The sequence below is a fragment of the Manis pentadactyla genome, chromosome 13 (genome assembly GCF_030020395.1).
Source record: "Manis pentadactyla isolate mManPen7 chromosome 13, mManPen7.hap1, whole genome shotgun sequence".
Lineage (NCBI taxonomy): Eukaryota > Metazoa > Chordata > Mammalia > Pholidota > Manidae > Manis > Manis pentadactyla.
In genome coordinates, this window is record NC_080031.1 from 94,589,759 (window position 1) to 94,610,278 (window position 20,520).

The following is a 20,520-nucleotide window of genomic DNA, read 5'->3' on the forward strand; positions in this document are numbered from 1 at the left end:
CTAAAGACTCCACCCCAAAACTACTAGAACTGATATTGGAATACAGCAAAGTTGCAGGATACAAAATTAACACACAGAAATCTGTGGCTTTCCTATTCACTAACAATGAACTAATAGAAAGAGAAATCAGGAAAACAATTCCATTCACAATTGCATCAAAAAGAATAAAATACCTAGGAATAAACCTAACCAAAGAAGTGAAAGATCTATACCCTGAAAACTAGAAGACACTCTTAAGAGAAATTAAAGGGGACACTAACAAATGGAAACTCATCCCATGCTCTTGGCTAGGAAGAATTAATATCGTCAAAATGGCCATCCTGCCGAAAGCAATATACAGATTTGATGCAATCCCTATCAAATTACCAACAACATTCTTTAGCGAACTGGAACAAATAGTTCAAAAATTCATATGGAAACACCAAAGACCCCGAATAGCCAAAGCAATCCTGAGAAAGAAGAATAAAGTGGGGGGGATCTCACTCCCCAACTTCAAGCTCTACTACAAAGCCATAATAATCAAGACAATTTGGTACTGGCACAAGAGCAGAGCCACAGACCAATGGAACAGATTAGAGACTCCAGACATTAACCCAAACATATATGGTCAATTAATACTCAATAAAGGAGCCATGGACATATAATGGGGAAATGACAGTCTCTTTAACAGATGGTGCTGGCAAAACTGACAGCTACATGTAAACGAATAAAACTGGATCACTGTCTAACCCCATACACAAAAGTAAATTCGAAATGAATCAAAGACCTGAATGTAAGTCATAAAACCATAAAACTCTTAGAAAAAAACATAGGCAAAAACCTCTTAGACATAAACATGAGTGACCTCTTCTTGAACATATCTCCCGGGCAAGGGAAACAAAAGCAAAAATGAACAAGTAGGACTACATCAAGCTGAAAAGCTTCTATACAACAAAGGACACCATCAATAGAACAAAAAGGTACCCTACAGTATTGGAGAATATATTTTTAAATGACAGATCCAATAAAGGCTTGACATCCAAAATATATAGAGCTCACGCACCTCAACAAACAAAAAGCAAATAATCCAATTAAAAAATGGGCAGAGGAGCTGAACAGACAGTTCTCCAAAGAAGAAATTCAGATGGCCAACAGACACATGAAAAGATGCTCCACATCACTAATTATCAGAGAAATGCAAATTAAAACTACAATGAGGTATCACCTCACACCAGTAAGGATGGCTACCATCCAAAAGACAAATAACAACAAATGTTGGCGAGGTTGTGGAGAAAGAGGAACCCTCCTACACTGCTGGGTGGGAATGTAAATTAGTTCAACCATTGTGGAAAGCAGTATGGAGGTTCCTCAGAATGCTCAAAATAGACTTCATTTGATGCAGGAATTCCACTTCTAGGAATTTACCCTAAGAATGCAGCATTCCAGTTCGAAAAAGACAGATGAACCCCTATGTTTATCGCTGCACTATTTACAATAGCCAAGATATGGAAGCAACCTAAGTGCCCATCAGTAGATGAATGAATAAAGAAGATGTGGTACATATACACAATGGAATATTATTCAGCCATAAGAAGAAAGCAAATCCTACCATTTGCAACAACATGGATGGAGCTAGAGGGTATTATGCTCAGTGAAATAAGCCAAGCAGAGAAACACAAATACCAAATGATTTCAATCATCTGCGGAGTATAAGAACAAAGGAAAAACTGAAGGAACAAAACAGCATCAGAATCACAGAACCCAAGAAGGGACTAACAGTTACCAAAGGGAAGGGACTGGGGAGAACAGGAGGGTAGGCAGGGATAAGGGTGGGGAAGAAGTAAGGGGGTATTATGATTAGCATGTATAATGTGGGGGGTGGGGGAAAGGGGAGGGCTGTGCAACACAGAGAAGACAAGTAGTGATTCTACAGCATCTTACTACACTGATGGACAGTGACTGTAATGGGGTTTGTGGGGAGGACTTGGTGTAGGGGAGAGCCTAGTAAACATAAAGTTCTTCATTTAATTGTAGATTAATGATAACAAAACAAAACAAAACAAATCCTAGAACTAATATCTGAATTCATCCAAGTTGCAGGATACAAAATTAATACACAGAAATCCGTTGCATTCCTATACATTAATGATGAACTAGTAGAAAGAGAAATCAGGAAAACAATTCCATTCACAATTGCCTCAAAGAGAATAAAATACCTATGAATAAACCTAACCAAGGAAGTGAAAGACCTATGCCCTGAAAATTACAAGACACTCGAAAGAAATTAAATAGGACACTAATAAATGGAAATTCATCCCATGCTCTTGGCTAGGAAGAATTAATATTGTCAAAATGGCCATTCTGCCTAGAGCAATCTACAGATTCAATGCAATCCCTACCAAAATACTAACAGCATTCTTCAACAAATTGAAACAAAAAGTTCTAAAATTCATATGGAACCACAAAAGACCCTGAATAGCCAAAGCAACCCTGAGAAAGAAAAATAAAGCAGGGGGGATTACGTTCCCCAACTTCAAGCTCTACTACAATGCCACAGTAATCAAGAAAATTTGGTACTGGAACTAGAACAGACCCACAGATCAATGGAACAGAATAGAGAGACCAGATATAAACCCACACATATATGGCCAATTAATATATGATAAAGGAGCCATGGACATACAGTGGGGAAATGACAGCCTCTTCAACATCTGGTATTGGCAAAACTGGACAGCTACATATAAGAGAATGAAACTGGATTACTGTCTTAACTCCATATACAAAAGTAAACTCGAAATGGATCAAAAGACCTGAATGTAAATCATGAAACCATAGAACTTTTAGAAGAAAACATAGGCAAAACTCTCTTGAATATAAACATGAGCAAGTTTTTCCTGAACATATCTCCTCGGGCAAGGAAAACAAAAGCAAAAATGAACAAGTGGGACTATATCAAACTAAAAAGCTTCTGTACAACAAAGAACACCATCAATAGAACAAAAAGGCATCCTACAGTATGGGAGAATATATTCATAAATGACATATCTGAAAGGGGGCTGACATCCAAATTACATAAATAGCTCACATGCCTCGACACCCAAAAAACAAATAACTTGATAAAAAAATGGGCAGGGGATCTGAAGAGACACTTCTCCAGTGAAGAAATTCAGATGGCCAGCAGGCACATGAAAAGATGCTCCACATTGCTAACCATCAGAGAAATGCAAATTAAAACTGCAGTGAGATATCACCTCACACCACTTAGGATGGCCAACATCCAAAAGACAAACAACAAGTGCTGGTGAGGATATGGAGAAAGGGGAACCCTCCTACACTGCTGGTGGGAATGTAAATTAGTTCAACCATTGTGGAGGTTCCTCAAAAAACTAAAAATAGAAATACCATTTGACCTGGAAATTCTACTCCTAAGAATTTACCCAAAGAAAACAGGATCCCAGATTCAAAAAGTCATATGCATCCCTGTTTATCACAGCACTATTTACAATAGCCAAGATATGGAAGCAACCTAAATGCCCATCAGTAGATGAATGAATAAAGAAGATGTGGTACATATACACAATGGAATATTATTCAGCCATAAGAAGAAAGCAAATCCTACCATTTGCAACAACATGGATGGAGCTAGAGGGTATTATGCTCAGTGAAATAAACCAGGCAGAGAAAGACGAATACCAAATAATTTCATTCATCTGTAGAGTATAACAACAAAGCAAAAACTGAAGGAACAAAACAGCAGCAGACTCACAGAAGCCAAGAATGGACTAACAGTTACCAAAGAGAAAGGCTCTCGGCAGGGTGGGTGGGAAGGGAGGGATAAAGTAATTAAGGGCATTATGAATAGCACATGTAATATAGTCGGGGCACTGGGAAGGAAGTATAGCACAGAGAAGATAAGTAGTGACTCTATAGTATCTTACAATGCTGATGGCAGTGATTCTAATGGGGTATGTGGTGGGGAGTTGATAATGGGGGGAATCTAGTAACCGCAATGCTGCTCATGTGATTATATATCAATTATACCTCAATTAAAAAAAACAACACATTATATTGTATGTATTTTCTTCCATATCCTTTTTTCCACTAATCTATGGTAGAAGTTCAGTTATCTTCAATGCTTATTATAATCTATTGTATGAATATAACAATTTACATATTACCTTTAATAAACACTTAGCTATTTCTAAAAATGAAATAAAATAAAATAGAAAAAAAGCAAAACAGAGGGGCCAAAACAGCAGTAGACTCATAGACACTGAGAAGGGACTAGTGGTTACCAAAGGGGAGGGGGATAAAGAGCACAGTTATTTGCAATCACAATATAAGCCGATCACAGGAACTGTTGAACCACTGTGATGTACGTTGGAAAGCAATGTAAGATTGTATATTAACAATACTTTAATAAAAAAAAAAATATATATATATATATATATAAAAGAAGAAATAAAGGCATAAATTCCAGACCGGTAAAGAGACAAACATCAGAAAACAGGATGATATTTAATCATGAACTGCAAACAGGAGACTTCAGATTCAAATCTTAGAACTATTATTTTAAAATCCCTCTCCCCATCCCTCCAACTAGTATTACAGATTACGTACATGATACTCCTAAAGCCACACATACCTTTTTTTCTTGGACTTTCTTTCTACTTTAGTTTCTCCAACGCTGATAAACATGAGGGAAGAAAAAGGCGCCTGTTAATGGACTGATTATACACAGCTCAGACAAACCCTTCTACTATCCCCAAAACTTCTACATCAATGAAACACTTTGTCTTTCATAACATGTACTCAGAGTCCAGTGTATGTTATAACCACATGCAATGTTTCCTGTAGGTTGTGGTACATGCAGTCAATGTAACTGACAGTTAAGCCAGATACTATCAACTGTATCTTTAAAGCCAGGTAAGTAAGTTAATAGTTAAGATGACTGAATGCACCAATTTGATTCTTTTTTAGTTTTTAACTTAGGTTGATATGGCTAAATGAACCACTTACTGAACAACAGAATAAAGAAAATATTATGACAACAACAGCTGTAATAACTTTCCAGAGTCATATTATGAATGTCCATTTCATATTAAAAAAACAGCCTTTAATTTAAAATAACCATTTCTTTTTCTGCATGTCCCCTACATGTTCAGTCATTTACTGTTTAAAAACTAGGCCCTTAACTCTTCAAGACTGTGCTCCCTCACATTATTTATAAAGAAGGAAGTCTGGCAATTTTTGAATGAAATACACAAATGGTTTGCTACTCTATTTCTGCCAAATAACAAGCTCCCCTCGAAGGGGGAGCTCCCATGTACTATTCCTCATCAATTACAGACCCAACATTCCTCATCAGGAAGAAGCCTACTTTACTAACACCCACAACCCCCCCAGGCAGGAGGAAGGAAATTTTTCACCAGCAACAGCCAGTGAGAAACTGCCACACGCAGCCAAAGAGAAATCTGAAGTTTTACTCTCCTGCAGTGGATTTTCATCTTAAACGGCCCCTCCCAGTTTTCTCCAGTTCTCTATAAAAGCAAGCCCTCTGCTTCATTCTTTGGACTTGCCCATGGTTTGCCACTGGCAGCTTGTCCTAAATTGCAATTCTTCTGCTATTCCTGAATAAACTCATTTTGCTGGTAAAATAACTGGCCATTTTGTTTTTAAGGTTGACAGCTCATATAACCTACCTCACAGTATTCTATTGTATTTCACTGGCAGCTAAAGCAATAAAGCAAAATGGTTAACAGCATGGATTCTGGAGACAGGCTGAATGGTTTAACACTTTTTTTCCACTTGCTAGCTGTGTGACAATGAGCCAGTTACTGAACCTCTCTATGCCTCAGCGTCTTCCTATGTAAAATGGGGATAATAATGGTACTTACCTTAATGGTATAGATATAACAATTAAATAAGCTAATACTTGTAAAGAGCTTAGTAAAATGTCTGGCAAATAGCACTCATTAAACACTGGCTAGTATTATGATCTAAATCTAGATAACCACGAGACATTAAGTCCCTTAATAAATTCCATAAATATAAATTAAAAATATTCCTTTGGCTACCACATGTAAACTTACCTTTGTTGTAATAATAACAACCTGTTTTCTTTTTCTTTTAAAGCTTTCTTTAGTTCTGCTGTTCTTGAAGGCCTATGTAGGTATTTTCTTTTTCCTGTGCATTCATAAGTCCAATGTCCGAATTCCAAGCATTTCTGACATCTTACATGTTGCTTATTTGCTTCACTGCAGAGCAAAAAATAGAACATGGGCCTTAAAATTTTGACTTGACATTTTCTGCCCTGAAAAACATAAACAATATGAAACATAAAATGATGTTAATTTTTAAGGTCCATCTCAAAAATAAACACCATTTTACACTTAAAATTGTTTATGTGAGATTTCATCACAAGGCAGTATAGTAAGTGGTTAAGAACATGGATTTGGAGTTAGATAAAAGTGAATTCCAATCTTCATTCCTCAATTCTATTCCAGTAACGGCAACCTAAGTAACTCAGACCAACTCTTCAGCTCAGAACTAGAAAAGGTGGCCAAAAAATTTTAACAATCTGCTTGAGGCATCAAAGAACATACAAGGGGGGTAAACAATAACCAAGCTTAGATATGGAAAAAGATGGAAATCCAGAGTGGTCATCCCTACGTTTAGGTCAACTCTTGTGCTGGGGGTGTCCACCCAACTCAACAGGATAAGCCTCACTTATAACAAGCTAGGGAGACTAATTGTTTTTCCAGAGTTAGGACTCTGATGGGCTACATACACCCTAAGAATAAACCAACTATATATGGAGTGCAACCCAGCTTCTAGCCACCAGAAGACTAAGAAAAATCTCAATCCCTGAAATTGGATTAGGATGCAGCAAGCAAAGAAAAATAGATGACAGAGTTGGAAAGGAAGAAATAAAATAGCCATTCCTCATTGACAGATTATGTACATGGCAAATCACAAAGAATCTACAGATGAAATATTTTGATGTAATTAGAATTCATAATCAAGTTTAGCAAGGCTTTTGACTTGCACCAGCAAACTTTGCCTATAAAAAGTCAGACAGTAAATATTTTAGATTTTTCAGACTCAGAGGCAAAATTAATGATATTATGTAGCTCCTATATGAGAGACAATAAATTTCCACAAATATTTTATTAATTAAAGTATTTTATATAAAAGAGGTTTACTAATGAAAAGAAAGGAATTTTTTTCTGGAGGATAACATTTCACTTGACTGAGGTTCAAAGTTAGTGTTCTGTATCATAAACCCATCATGTATATACAGATGTAAATAACATTCTTAGCTTGCAAGCCTATGAGAACAGTCAGCAGGTAGGATTCAGTGGACTATGGATTGCTGAACCCTGTATTAGATATAAGGTCAACACATAAAAGTCAGTTGATTTTTTATATAATAAAAACAGTTAAAAATGAAAATTTTTAAAGTGATATTTATAACAGCCTGAAAAATACCAAATACCTAGAAACAAATTGAAGAAAATATGAGCAACACTTCTATGCAGAGAACAAATATTACTGAGAGAAATTAAACATCTAAATAAATAGCTAAATAGAAAGATATACCAACAGGTTTCTGTTTGTTTGTTTGTTTGTTTGTTTGTTTGGTGTAGAACTTAACAAACTTATTCTAACATATATATGGAAATTCAAAAGGCCAAGAATAGCCAAAATATCCTTGCAAAGGAATAAGAGAAGACTTAGATTGAAACACAGTGACTTATGATAAAACTATAATAATCAAGAATGTGAGACTGGAGCAAAGATATACAAATAAGCAAAAAGAACAGAATACAATGTACAGAATTAGACTATATGTATAACCAAATACTTAATTTATGATAATCATGGCACTAGAGAGCAATGGGGGAAAAAAGAAATTATAAATGGTGTAGGAAAACTGGCTATGCATATATAAAAATAATATATAACCTCTACTCTCCATTATATGCAAACCTGATTACAGAACTAGACAAACAAAAAAGGTCTTAGAAGATAGTATTAAAAAAGTGACATATTTGAGTTAGGAATTCTTTAAAAAAAAAGAGAGAGGGAGAGAAAGAAAAACACTAACATAAAGGAAAAGATTGATAGATTATACTCAAATTAAGAATTTCTGTTTGTCAAAATGTACTATGAAAAAAGTAAAAGGGAAGCCAAAAAGTGAAAGATATTTGCAATATATAACCAACAGTCTCATCTCCAGAATATACAAAGAACTTTAACAAATCAGTAAGAAAATGGGTTAACAAAAATAAGATGAAGTGGAATTAGAATTAATAACTGAACTCTGCAAAGTTGTAGGATTCAAAATTAATACACAGAAATCTGTTGCCTTCCTATATACTGACAACAAACTAGCAGAAAGCAGAATCAGGAAAACAATGCCATTTACAATTGCACCAAAAAGAATAAAATACCTAGGAATAAACCTCACCAAGGAGGTGAAAGACCTATACTCTGAAAACTACAAGATACTCATGAGAGAAATTAAAGCAGACACCAATAAATGAAAATCTATCCTACACTCATGGACAGGAAGAATTAATATTGTCAAAATGGCCATCCTGCCCAAAGCAATTCACAGAGTCAATGCAATCCCTACCAAATTTGCAAATACTATCAAAATACCAGCAGCATTCTTCAATGAACTAGTTGTTCAACAAATAGTTCTAAAATTCAGATGGAACCACAAAAGACCCCAATAGCCAAAGAAATCCTGCAGAGGAAGAACAAAGCAGGGGGGGATTACGCTCCCTGACTTCAATCTCTACTACAATGCCACAGTATCAAAACAGTACTGGCACAAGAACAGATCCCTAGATCAATGGAACAGAATAGAGAGCCCAGAAATAAATCCATGCACATTTGGTCAATTAATACAAGATAAAGGAGCCATGAATATACAATGGGGGAAAAGACAGACTCTTTAACAACCAGTGTTGGGAAACTGGACAGCTACATGTAAGAGAATGAAACTGGATTATTGTCTAATTCCATACACAAAAGTAAACTCAAAATGGATCAAAGACCTGAATGTAAGTCATGAAACCATAAACTCTTAGAAGACATAGGCGAAAACCTCTTGAACATAAGTATGAGTAACTTTTTCCTGGACACATCTCCCTGAGTAAGGGAAACAAAATCAAACATGAACACGTGGGACTACATGAAACTAAAAAGCTTCTGTACAGCAAAGGATACCATCAGCAGAACAAAAAGGCACCTGACAGTATGGGAGAATATATTTGTAAATGACTCATCTTAACTGTCATAAATTAAGAAAATTCTTTACATATTTTGGTTAACATCCAAAATACATAAAGAACTCATACTGCTCAACACCCCAAAAATAAATAACCCAATTCAAAAATGGGTGGAGGACCTGAAGGGCATTTCTCCAAAGAAGAAATACAAATGGCCAACAGACACATAAAAAGATGCTTCACATCGCTAATTACCAGCAAAATGCAAATCAAAACCACAACGAGATATCACCTCACACCATTTAGAATGTCCACTATCCAAAAGACAAGAAATAACAAATGTTAGCGAGGATACAGAGAAATGCAAACCCTCCTACACTGTTGGTGGGAATGTAAACTGGTACAATCACTGTGGAAAGCAGTATGGAGGTTCCTCAAAAAACTAAAAACAGAAATACCATTTGATCCAGTAATCCCACTTTAGGAATTTACCTGATGAAACAAAATCCCTGATTCAAAAAGACATATGCACCCCTATGTGTATTGCCTCACTATTTGCAATAGCCAAGCTACAGAAACAATCTAAGTGTCCATCAATAGATGAATGGATAAAGATGTACATGTACACAATGGAATAATATTCAGCCATAAAAAGAAAAGAAATTCTGCCATTTGCAAGAACCTGGATGGATCTAGAGGGTATTATGTTCTGTGAAATAAGCAAGGCAGAAAAAAACAAATACCATATGATTTCACTTATTTGTGGAGTATAAAAACAAAGTAAAATTGAAGGGACAAAACAGCAGTAGACTCATAGACACTGAGAAGGGACTAGTGGTTACCAAGGGGGAGTGCTTCAGGTAGGGGGAGGGGAAGGGATAAAGGAGCACAATAATTTGCAATCACAATATGTTTGTCATAGGAGGTAGTACAGCATGGAGAATATAGTCAATGTTCTGTAACATCTTTCTACATTGAGAGACAGTAACCGCACTAGAGAGGGTGAGGATTTACTAACATGGGTAACTGTTGAACCACTGTATTGTACATGTGAAACCAACATAAGATTGTATATAAGGATACTTCAATTTTTAAAAATGTGGAAAATGGACAGACCATACAAAAATGTGACTAGGAAACAGAAATTGACAGTAAATGTATGAAAAGGTGCTCATTACTAATCAAAGAAAAGCAAAATAAAACCCCAATAAGATACCACTAGATACCCACCGGAAAGACTAAACTAAGAAACTGGCAATAGCTAATGTTAGCAAGAATGCATATGGAGGAACACTCATCCATTGTTGATGCAAATGCAAACTGATACAACCATTAAACAAAAATTATTATAGTTGAAGAGATGCATACTCTGTTGTTCAACAATTTCACTTGTAGGTATTTATACAATAGAAATCCATGTACAACTATATCAGGTAAAATGTTTAAGAATATTGCTTTCCTTTATATAGCTTTAAAATTTTTGAAACAATCACAATCATATAGAAAAGTTGTAAGTACAATTCAAAAAGCTATTCTTCTAGAACCATTTATAAGTTGCCAACCTGATAACTCATCAACCCAGAATACTTTACTGCATACTTTCTATAAACTAGAACATTCTCCCATATAACAATTTAAAGAAATTAGTGTTGATACATTCCTACTATTTCATCTTCAGATCCCATTTAAGTTTCATAAAATGTCCTAATAATGGTCTTCTGAGCAAAATCCAATTTGGCATTAATGCATTTGTTGTCATGTCTCTTTAGTCTCCTGTCTGAAAGAGTTCCTCAAGTTATGTCTTGGTTTTCATGACCTTAACTGTTTTTGAAGATCACAGGCCAGTTATTTTGTAGAATGTGCTTCAATCTGAGTTGGAGGATTTGCTTCCAAGCTCACTCATGTGGTAATGTATTAGCCGACTCCATGACCTGTTTTCCAGCAGAGTAAAGCGAGGGATGGAGTGTTACTTTGAAGATTGGGTTATGTCCTGAAAACACTCAAGCAGCCTCTACGGAGGCAGATGTGAGGGACTGACTTAGTGTGTGCGGTTTTTTTTTTTTTGTATCATTAATGTACAATTACACGAGGAACATTATGGTTACTAGACTCCCTCCATTATCAAGTCCCCACCACATACCCCATTACAGTCACTGTCCATCAGCGCAGTAAAATGCTATAGAATCACTACTTGTCTCCTGTGTTATACTGCCTTCCCCATGCCCACCCCCCGCCACCTACATTATACAGGCTAATCTTAATGCCCTTTTCCCCCTTATCCCTCCCTTCCCACCCATCCTCCCCAGTCCCTTTCCCTTTGGTAACTGTTAGTCCATTCTTGGCTTCTGTGAGTCTGCTGCTGTTTTGTTCCTCCAGTTTTTTCTTTGTTCTTATATTCCACAGATGAGTGAAATCATTTGGTACCTGTCTTTCTCTGCCTGGCTTATTTCACTGAGCATAATACCCTCTAGCTCCATCCATGTTGTTGCAAATGGTAGGATTTGCTTTCTTCTTATGGCTGAATAATATTCCATTGTGTATATGTACCACATCTTCTTTATTCACTCATCTACTGATGGGCACTTAGGTTGCTTCCATATCTTGGCTATTCTAAATAGTGCTGTGATAAACATAGGGATGCATATGTCTTTTTGAATCTGGGATCCTGTTTTCTTTGGGTAACTTCCTAGGAGTGGAATTCCCAGGTCAAATGGTATTTTTATTTTTAGTTTTTTGAGGAACCTCCATACTGCTTTCCACAATGGTTGAACTACTTTACATTCCCAACAGCAGTGTAGGAGGGTTCCCCTTTCTCCACATCCTCGCCAACATTTGTTGTTTCTTGTTTTTTGGATGTTGGCCATCCTAACTGGTGTGAGGTGATATTTCATTGTGGTTTTAATTTGCATTTCTCTGATGATTAGCAGTATGGAGCATTTTTTCATGTGCCTGCTGGCCATCTGAATTTCTCTTTGGAGATTGTGTCTTCAGATCCTCTGCCCATTTTTTAATTGGATGATTTGCTTTCTGTTTGTTGAGGTGTGTGAGCTCTTTATGTATTTTGGATGTCAACCCCTTATCAGATATGTCATTTATGAATATATTCTCTCATACTGTAGGATCTTTTTGTTCCACTGATGGTGTCCTTGGCTGTACAGAAGCTTTTTAGTTTGATATAGTCCCATGTGTTCATCTTTGCTTTTGTTTCCCTTGCCCAGGGAGATCTGTTCATGAAGAAGTTGCTCGTGTTTATGTCCAAGAGATTTTTGTCTATTTTTTTTCCTAAGAGTTTTATGGTTTCATGACTTACATTCAGGTTTTGGATCCATTTTGAGTCTACTTTTGTGTATGGGGTTAGACAATGATCCAGTTTCATTCTCTTACATGTAGCTGTCCAGTTTTGCCAACACCAGCTGTTGAAGAGGCTGTCATTTCCCCCATTGTATAGCCATGGCTCCTTTATCATATATTAGTTGATTATATGTGCTTGGGTTAATATCTGGACTCTCTATTCTGTTCCACTGGTCTATGGATCTGTTCTTGTGCCAGTACCAAATTGTCTTGATTACTGTTGTTTTGTAGTAGAGTTTGAAGTTGGGAAGTGAGATACCCCCTGCTTTATTCTTCTTTATCAGGATTGCTTTGGCTATTCGGGGTCTTTTGTGGTTTCAGTGTGGTTTTGATAGCCCTGTGAATGAGCCATCATGGGAGCACATGGTCCACCCCTGGTCAAATCTTCAGATGACTGCAGCCCCTGGCAACATGCTGACCACAGCCACACAGGAGAATCTAGTCAGAACCACTCAGCTAAGTCACTCCTGAATTCCTGCCCCTCAGAAACTGTGAGATAATGTTAATTGCCAGAAACCACTAAGTTCTGGGGTAATTTGTTACATAACTGTAATTGATAACTAATATAGCCATTAGTAAGTACTTTGTGGGTTGGTATTTCAAAGTACATAAATATCTTGCATGTTAAATGTTTGGTTCATTTATTCATCTATCAGTAAGAACTAATTTTTCTATTTTATTCAGTGAATTATAATCCATTACCATGAGTAATTTTGATGCTCAAACTGTCCTAGATTTTGGTCAGTGGGAATTCTTTCAAGCTAGATTCTGTGTTCTTTTGACGTGGCTCCTTCACTCTCTGAAGATTTCCTTTCTTTCTGGCATAACAAGTAATCCCAGGCTCATCTACTTTTGCAGTCCCAGCCTAAAATCAGCCTGCAGGAGCTGATTTAGGGTCCAGATCAGAGCACACATGTGCTCACTATTCCTGGAATGCTGCTGCCCAGGTATTCTGAGTGGACAGAACTAGAGAACACACACACGTACACAGAGTTCTATCTATTTATCAAATATATACATTTATATCTACATTTAATTATAAATTTTGAAAACCATAAGTTCACATAGATACATTTAATTCCAATCCAAATTCACAGGGTTTGCTCTATTTTTTCCTTTTCCATACTTCCTTCTTCAGTGAGAAACCTGGCTCCCACCATCCTTAAGAGATTTATTTCTTTGGTCAGTTCTTCTTATGTAACCAATTGCCCACTTGCTGCCACTGTTACCCCTTCCCCCCCAAAAATGCCCTCTTTACTAACGATCTGATACTTTGCCCTTCACTAGCCACCTTCATCCCCATGTGGACATGCTCCACACCCGGCTTGGGCTGACTCCCACTGCCAGGCCAGTCCCCCTCACATGAACACATTTCTCTTTCTACTTAGGCTGTGACACTGTATACCAAATTAAATTTCCCCACCACATGTAGATATTCTCACAAGAGTGACAACTTATGCAAAATTGCCTCCCTGTACAGACACCCCCCTCACCCTGTTTTGTATCTGACACCCTGTACTGGACCTTCCTACGCACTGTACAAGCACCTATGTGGATGCCCTCCCTACACCCCTTCAGCTCTAATACCCCAATGCCAGGTCACCCCTCTGCATGGGTGCCTACCCTGCTCTGCACCACCTAATGGCTTTAGATTTGACCTGTTCAAGAAGGGAAGAGGAAGAACTATAAGAATATTCTTAACAGCATGATTTGCAATATCCTAAAAATTGGAAAAAATATCAAAGTAGAATGGAGAAGTTGTGGTATAGAATACAGTGGCATACTTCATAGTAATAAAAATGAACAAACTATAGCTTATTTTAACTTATATGGAGTTTAGGTATAAGAAGCCAAATTCAAAAGAATCCAAATTGTCTGATTTTGCATAAAGTTCAAAGACATGCAAAATTAAATTCTAGTGCATAGTTAGATGGTGAAAGCACAAAGACAAACGAGGTAATTACCATAAATGTTAGGATAGCAGTTACTTTGAGGAAGGAGGGAAGAGTCTGTGATTGTTGAAGGGCCTTGGGAGCCTCTGGTATAACGGCAGGTTTTAATTACTTGATCCGGGGGCGGGGTTACAGGGGATGCTCCCTTTATGATTATTTATTAAGTGGCATATGTATGTTGTTTGAATTCCTTTGTACATGTGTTATATTTCACAATAATAAAAAAAGTTTAAAAAATAGTATAAGTCTCCAACTCACAGGTTGTTCTCCCAATATTAAGAAATTTGTAACTTGGATCCCAGCCATTAAAAACATTACCCACCTGCATTTTTTTTTGTTATATTTTTTGTTGTTATAAATAGAACACAGTATCTTCCATATAGAATGTTGAGTGCGACAGACTTATAATTTCAAAATAAACAAGATTAGCATTTCTTTCTACTCACACAGATACCCTATTCAAATAATAATCCATTTTTATATCCTAAGCTAAAGCTTAAGGAACTGTTTTTAATGGTACGGGCTTTTTATGCAAAATGATCTCCTTTAACATCTAAAATATTAGGACACGTCTGTCATATTGGCAAAGTTGTTTTTCAAGCCTACTGTTGGCAAAGATGGAGAATGGCATTCTATAAATGGTAAAATACCCATTCTTAACTGCTCGTAAGAACTGTTAAGTTGCACAAACTTTCTGAAGGGCCATTTGATAAAATGCAACAAAATTCTTAAAAACATACATACCAAAAAAAAAAAAAAAACACAAAAGAGATAATGATTATCTACCTAGAAAACTCTAAGAATCCAAAATAGAGCTACTAGAACTAATAAATGAATTTAGCAAGGTTGCCGGATACAAGGGCAACATAAAAAGTCAGTTTATTTCTATATACTAGCAACAAACAATTGGAAATTGAAACTTAACAAAATACTATTATAATACTTAGGGATAGATCTGATGAAAGATGTCCAAAACCTCTATAATGAACTATAAAACATTGGTGAGAAAAATTAAAGACAGACCAAAAAAATGGAGAGATGTACATATTCATGGGTCAGAAAACCAATAGTTAAGATGTCAATTCTTCAAAAGTTGATCTATAGACTCAGTGCAATCCCAAATGAAATCTCAGCAGGCTCTTTCACAAAAATTGATCCTAAGATTCATATGAAAACACAAAGAATCTAATACAGTCAAAACAACAGTGAAAAAAGAGCAAAATTAGAAGACTAACAGCACCTTATTTCAAGTCTTACTATGAAGCTACAGTTAACCACAACAGAGTGGGTTACATAAACAAATATATCAATGAAACAGAACAGAATCTAAAACAAACCCACACACATACACGAAGAGCTGTTTTTTGACAAAGGTGCAAAAGAAATTCAGGGAAGAACATCTTCTCAACCACTGGTACTGAAACAACTGGATAGCAATATGCAAAAAAGATGAACTTCAGAAAATGGTTTGGCAGTTTCTAATAAAGTTAAATATAAACTTGCCATGTGATCCAGTAATCCCCTTTTAGGAATTTACACAAAGGCCTATAATATACATTTTCTTCATAATAACCCCAAACTGGAAACAATCAAAATGTCCTTCATCTGGTAAGTGGATAAACAAACTGGTACATCCATACAATGGAGTACTATCAGCAAAAAAAAAAGAAAGAAAATGTGTGCTATTGATACATGCAAGAACCTGGATAGATCTCAAAGTCATTATCTAAGTGAAAGCAGCTGGACTCAAAAGGCTACAGACTGATTCTATTCACATGACATTCTGGAAAAGGTAAAAATTACAGCAACAGAAGAGCAGTGGTTGCCAGAGGCTGAAGATCAGTCACGAAGAAATATTTTAGGTGATTGTCGGTAAAACTGTAATATTTCCGAAACATCTCGCCTGGCTATAGTGCATTTGCATATCCTCATGGGTGGAGAGAAGTTCATCTTCATATCAGTGGATAATCACCTGGGCAACCGAGAGGTTAGGGGGAGGTCTTTGCTTGCTTCTGCTGGAGTAAGAGAGAGAGATGGCCCCAGACTGCAGATTGTAAGCATTAAACAGATTTTAAACTTTATTTCTCCTTTTGATTGATTTCGGTTTTAGAGGTATTTTGCCCTAAGATTTCCTCTTCCCAGACTTGCAGGGATGGAGTTCTGTATCTTGATTTTGGTGGTAGTTACATGACTCTATGTATTTGTAAGAATGCACAGACTGTACATTAAAAAGGATAAATCTTATTATATGTAAATTAAACCTCAATAAACTTGACTTTTAAAAATTGTTCATACCAGCTGACCCAGAGATAACAACAAATATATACAAAAATTTAGTTGCTTAAATATAGGAAGTACAATGTGGTTTGTAAGAGTAAACCTAACTATAAAGCAACAAAAGAAATGGTCAAAACTTATTATATATCTATGAAGAATATACCATGAGGCCGTACACTAAAATGTAAACAATGATTATCTTTGAGGTAGAATTATACTTTTTTCCTTATCTGTATTTTTTAACCTTTTAATAAGGAACATAGATTGCATGTAAAATCATTAAACAAATTCTAAAGGATATTTTTCAAAGGAACACATAGAACTAAGTACAGAAGAGTGGTTAAGGCTTTTATGAGATATATCTCAGTCTCCTGGCCAAATAAGCTGACATTAGTAAAAAATATCAAGTACATCAAAAATTGCTTTGTGTTTCAGTTATAGTTAATGCACAAAGAATCAAAAAAGGGATAGGCTCACTTTCTGGCTGCAAGGCAAATAGGCCACCTATGCTGTCATGTCACAGGCTAAGGGAACAGCAGGACGGTTTTTATTTCACTTCAGTCTTAACTCAAAACACAATTATATGCAGAATAAGAAGAGAAGCACTGAAGCCCAAGATCGTTGAAGGGTGGGTAACAGAGCCCTCTGATCTGATCTGAGTATGTTTAAGTCAGAAGGCCCAGGTGATTGCTCCCCAACACACCAGAGATTTTCCAGGTGAGACTGCTGTACTGCTGCTGGGCATCTGAGGACTTGGCAAACAGGAGTGGTGCTCAAAGACTGGAAGCAGGCAAATGCTGTTTTGATTTTCAAAGAGAGGGGAGACTGGTAGATTCCTAAACTAGACCAGTGAATTTGATAATCCATTCCAGGCAAATTTTGGCTGGATTTATTAAATCCACTCAGAAAGAAAAGCTACCATCACTAGGTACCAAATCACCTCACACTAACACCCTTATTGCCTTTTCGGTATTTGTATTTCAATAAGGCATCTTGGAAAGTCTCTCACAGTATCCTTGTGAATAAAACAGAATAATTAGGTAGATCGGTTGATCATGGATAAAGAGTACTGTTTGATGGGTTGAAGTAAATATATAGAGAGGGATCCAGTGATGGCCTGTGGGGTTTGGTCCTCAGTTTGGTCTTGTTCAACATTTTTATAAATGACTTGGATGAGGACACAGATGTGCATTTTTATGAAACCTGCAACCGACACAAAGCTGAGAGGGTAGCTAATACAAGAGATGACTGAATCAGAATCCAAAAACATCTGGATAGGCTGGAACTCTGTTGAATCTAACATGATGAAATTTAACAAGGATAAAAGTTTAAGTCCAGAAAACCAATACAAGTAAAAGAGAGGGGAAGCTCAAGTTGATGGCAATTCAAGTGGAAAACACTTAAGAATTTTAACTAACTGAAATCACAGTTTAGATCAAAGGCTGGGAAATTAGAAGGAAGCAGGGTTTAGTTTCATATTCTTTTTCTTTCAGCTCAACATAAACTTCTTGGTAGATTTCAACAATATAAAAACCCTACGTCGGGAGGTAAGTATATCCTTATTGGAGGTCTTCAGGCCTAAATTAGATGATTACCCTAGATATTGAAGAGACAGTAATGGAATCCAGTGGAGGGTTTAATAGAACAAATGACCTCAGAGTGTCAAGAATCTACAGTCTACTTACATAAGTAGATGTAATTACAATTTAAAAATTGGTTTTGCCAATCTAGCATTCATTACCTCCTCTGACCTACCCACCCAGTTTATCATTGATCTATGAAGATCCATTGAACTGTGCTTCAAAGAGAACGAGATCTAAGTCAATCAGAGCCTCACAATCCTATAAACATGGTTCAGAGTTGGGTATGTAACCCAATCTAGACCAATGAGGTGCCGTCAACTTGCAGCTGAGAGGATATAAAGGACCCAAATACTGCAGCCATCTTGGGACAAAGGAGTGAACCCTGAGCGAGAAACTAACACCCAAAAGGGCAAACCTGAGAGGAAGTGGACCTGGTAACATCATTTAGCACACCTACTGAGTAGTATCATCACTCTACTGATCTCAGAACTGCCTCCAATCCTTATCCCTCCACCGACTTCCTCCACTGACTCCTGTCTTTATCCTTATGCTCAAGGAACTCTTCTCATCGGCGTGAGAGGCAGAGTGTAATGTACAGAAGAAAAGAAGGAACCTGTATTTTAGAATAAAAAATATATATAAAAAGAAATATGAACATATACATGAGCTGACTGTGAGTGATATATTACAGATATGCAAATGGTGATGGCATGAAATGCTGAGAGAATGAAAAAGCGGCAGATGTTTGGGTGTGCAGGCTGGTAGGAAAAAAAGGCTTTAGGAGACCTGGGCATCTAGGATAACTCCTTGCATCATCTGTGCACAACAAACCTCTTGTGCCGCTCGCTCTCTCTCCCTCATTGGCCACAACAGCCATCTCTCAGTTCTTAAAAAGTAAATTCTTCACTGTCGCAACACAGTTATGCCGCTGCCTGGATGCTCTTTCTCCAAATATGCTCAACACTGGCACACTTTCAAAGACTGTTGAAATGCCACCTCTTCAGAGATGCTTTTCCTGTCCAACTAACATCATCTGGGCCTTTCTTTCCATCATCTCTTACTTCCTTCAAAGCTCTTATCACCGATTTATTACTTAAAATGTTTAGATTATCGACTCTTTCCACCACTGCCATGTAAGCTCCCTGAAATCAGGGATTCTGTCTTGAACATTTCTTTTTCTTTATAATCAAATTCCGGCACAGAGGGGTAGGTAATGAATAAATTAATACTGACTTAACAGCATGAGCACAAAGTGAAAAGATGGCTTGGGAGAAAAGTCGGCGATACAGTCGAGGCTGTTCCTAGAGAAGGTGATGGGAAGGCGGCAGGGAAAGCCAGCTGGGCTGCGGGCTGCACAGGTGGCTGAAGATTTACTTCGGCGAGTTGGGGGTGCCGGCTCAGGGGTTCAAGCTTCCCCAGGATACGCGTGCGATGGGAGGCTGGGCGGACAAACGGTATGAACCTGAGTGACCAACTCCTGGGATTCCCTTAAGCGGGAACCAAACGCGAGACCCTCTTCGGATCCCCCTAAGTCACGCCCCGCTGACTTTACGCAGCTGTCTTCCTCGAAACTGCTAACCCAGGAGCACCAAACGTATCGCCCGGGCCGAGCCCCTAGGGAGCAGGCAACGCATGAGAAAAACAGCCACCCTGCTTGTCCACACCGAGGATGGTACACGCGGCGCGCATCCCCGCGCCCGCTCACCCACCGGCTGACGCGCTTTTCCCCGCCCCCAGCCCGCCCCGCCGCCCCGCCGCCCCACCGGCCCTCCACTTACGCCTGTCTCCGGGCTATGAGCCGATGCATGGGAGTCGCCATCTTAGCGCAGCTGATTTCTGCAGTGCTGGGCTTTGGGAAATTCCTCGGAGGGGCGGGGACTCCGAACGCTGGCGCTGCATGAGTGGGCGGAGCCAGCCTGCCCCGCGGGTGCAGGCAGTGGGTGGGGTCTGAGGTGTTGCGTAGCTGGTGTGGGTCTCTAAGCCTGAGGAAGGCGAGTGAGGCCGTGTTCCGGTCTGAGCAGGGTTTTGTAGCATGGGTACACGTATATTGCACGGAGAGGCAGGAAAGAACATTCTTGAATGAGGAAATGAAGAACTTCATAATAAAATAAAACTGCAGTGTTCAGGAAACAAGTC

General features: G+C 37.8%; 1 protein-coding gene across 2 annotated transcripts in view; it reads right to left on the reverse strand.

Moving 5' to 3' along the window:
- Positions 1 to 20,290, reverse strand: part of ZCCHC10 (zinc finger CCHC-type containing 10) — a 40,244-nt gene extending 19,954 nt beyond the window's left edge. Inside the window, exons 1-3 of one of the 2 annotated variants that reach the window (XM_036907040.2) lie at positions 20,163 to 20,290; positions 6,072 to 6,236; positions 4,625 to 4,666 (exon numbers count right to left, since the gene is read on the reverse strand). In XM_036907040.2, coding sequence (XP_036762935.1) covers positions 4,625 to 4,666; positions 6,072 to 6,236; positions 20,163 to 20,203 — 248 coding nt within the window. In that variant the 5' untranslated portion in view covers positions 20,204 to 20,290. Of the gene's footprint in view, positions 1 to 4,624; positions 4,667 to 6,071; positions 6,293 to 20,162 lie in introns of both variants that reach the window. The other variant, XM_036907041.2, reaches the window with a different exon arrangement.
- Between the last annotated feature and the right edge of the window lie 230 nt (positions 20,291 to 20,520).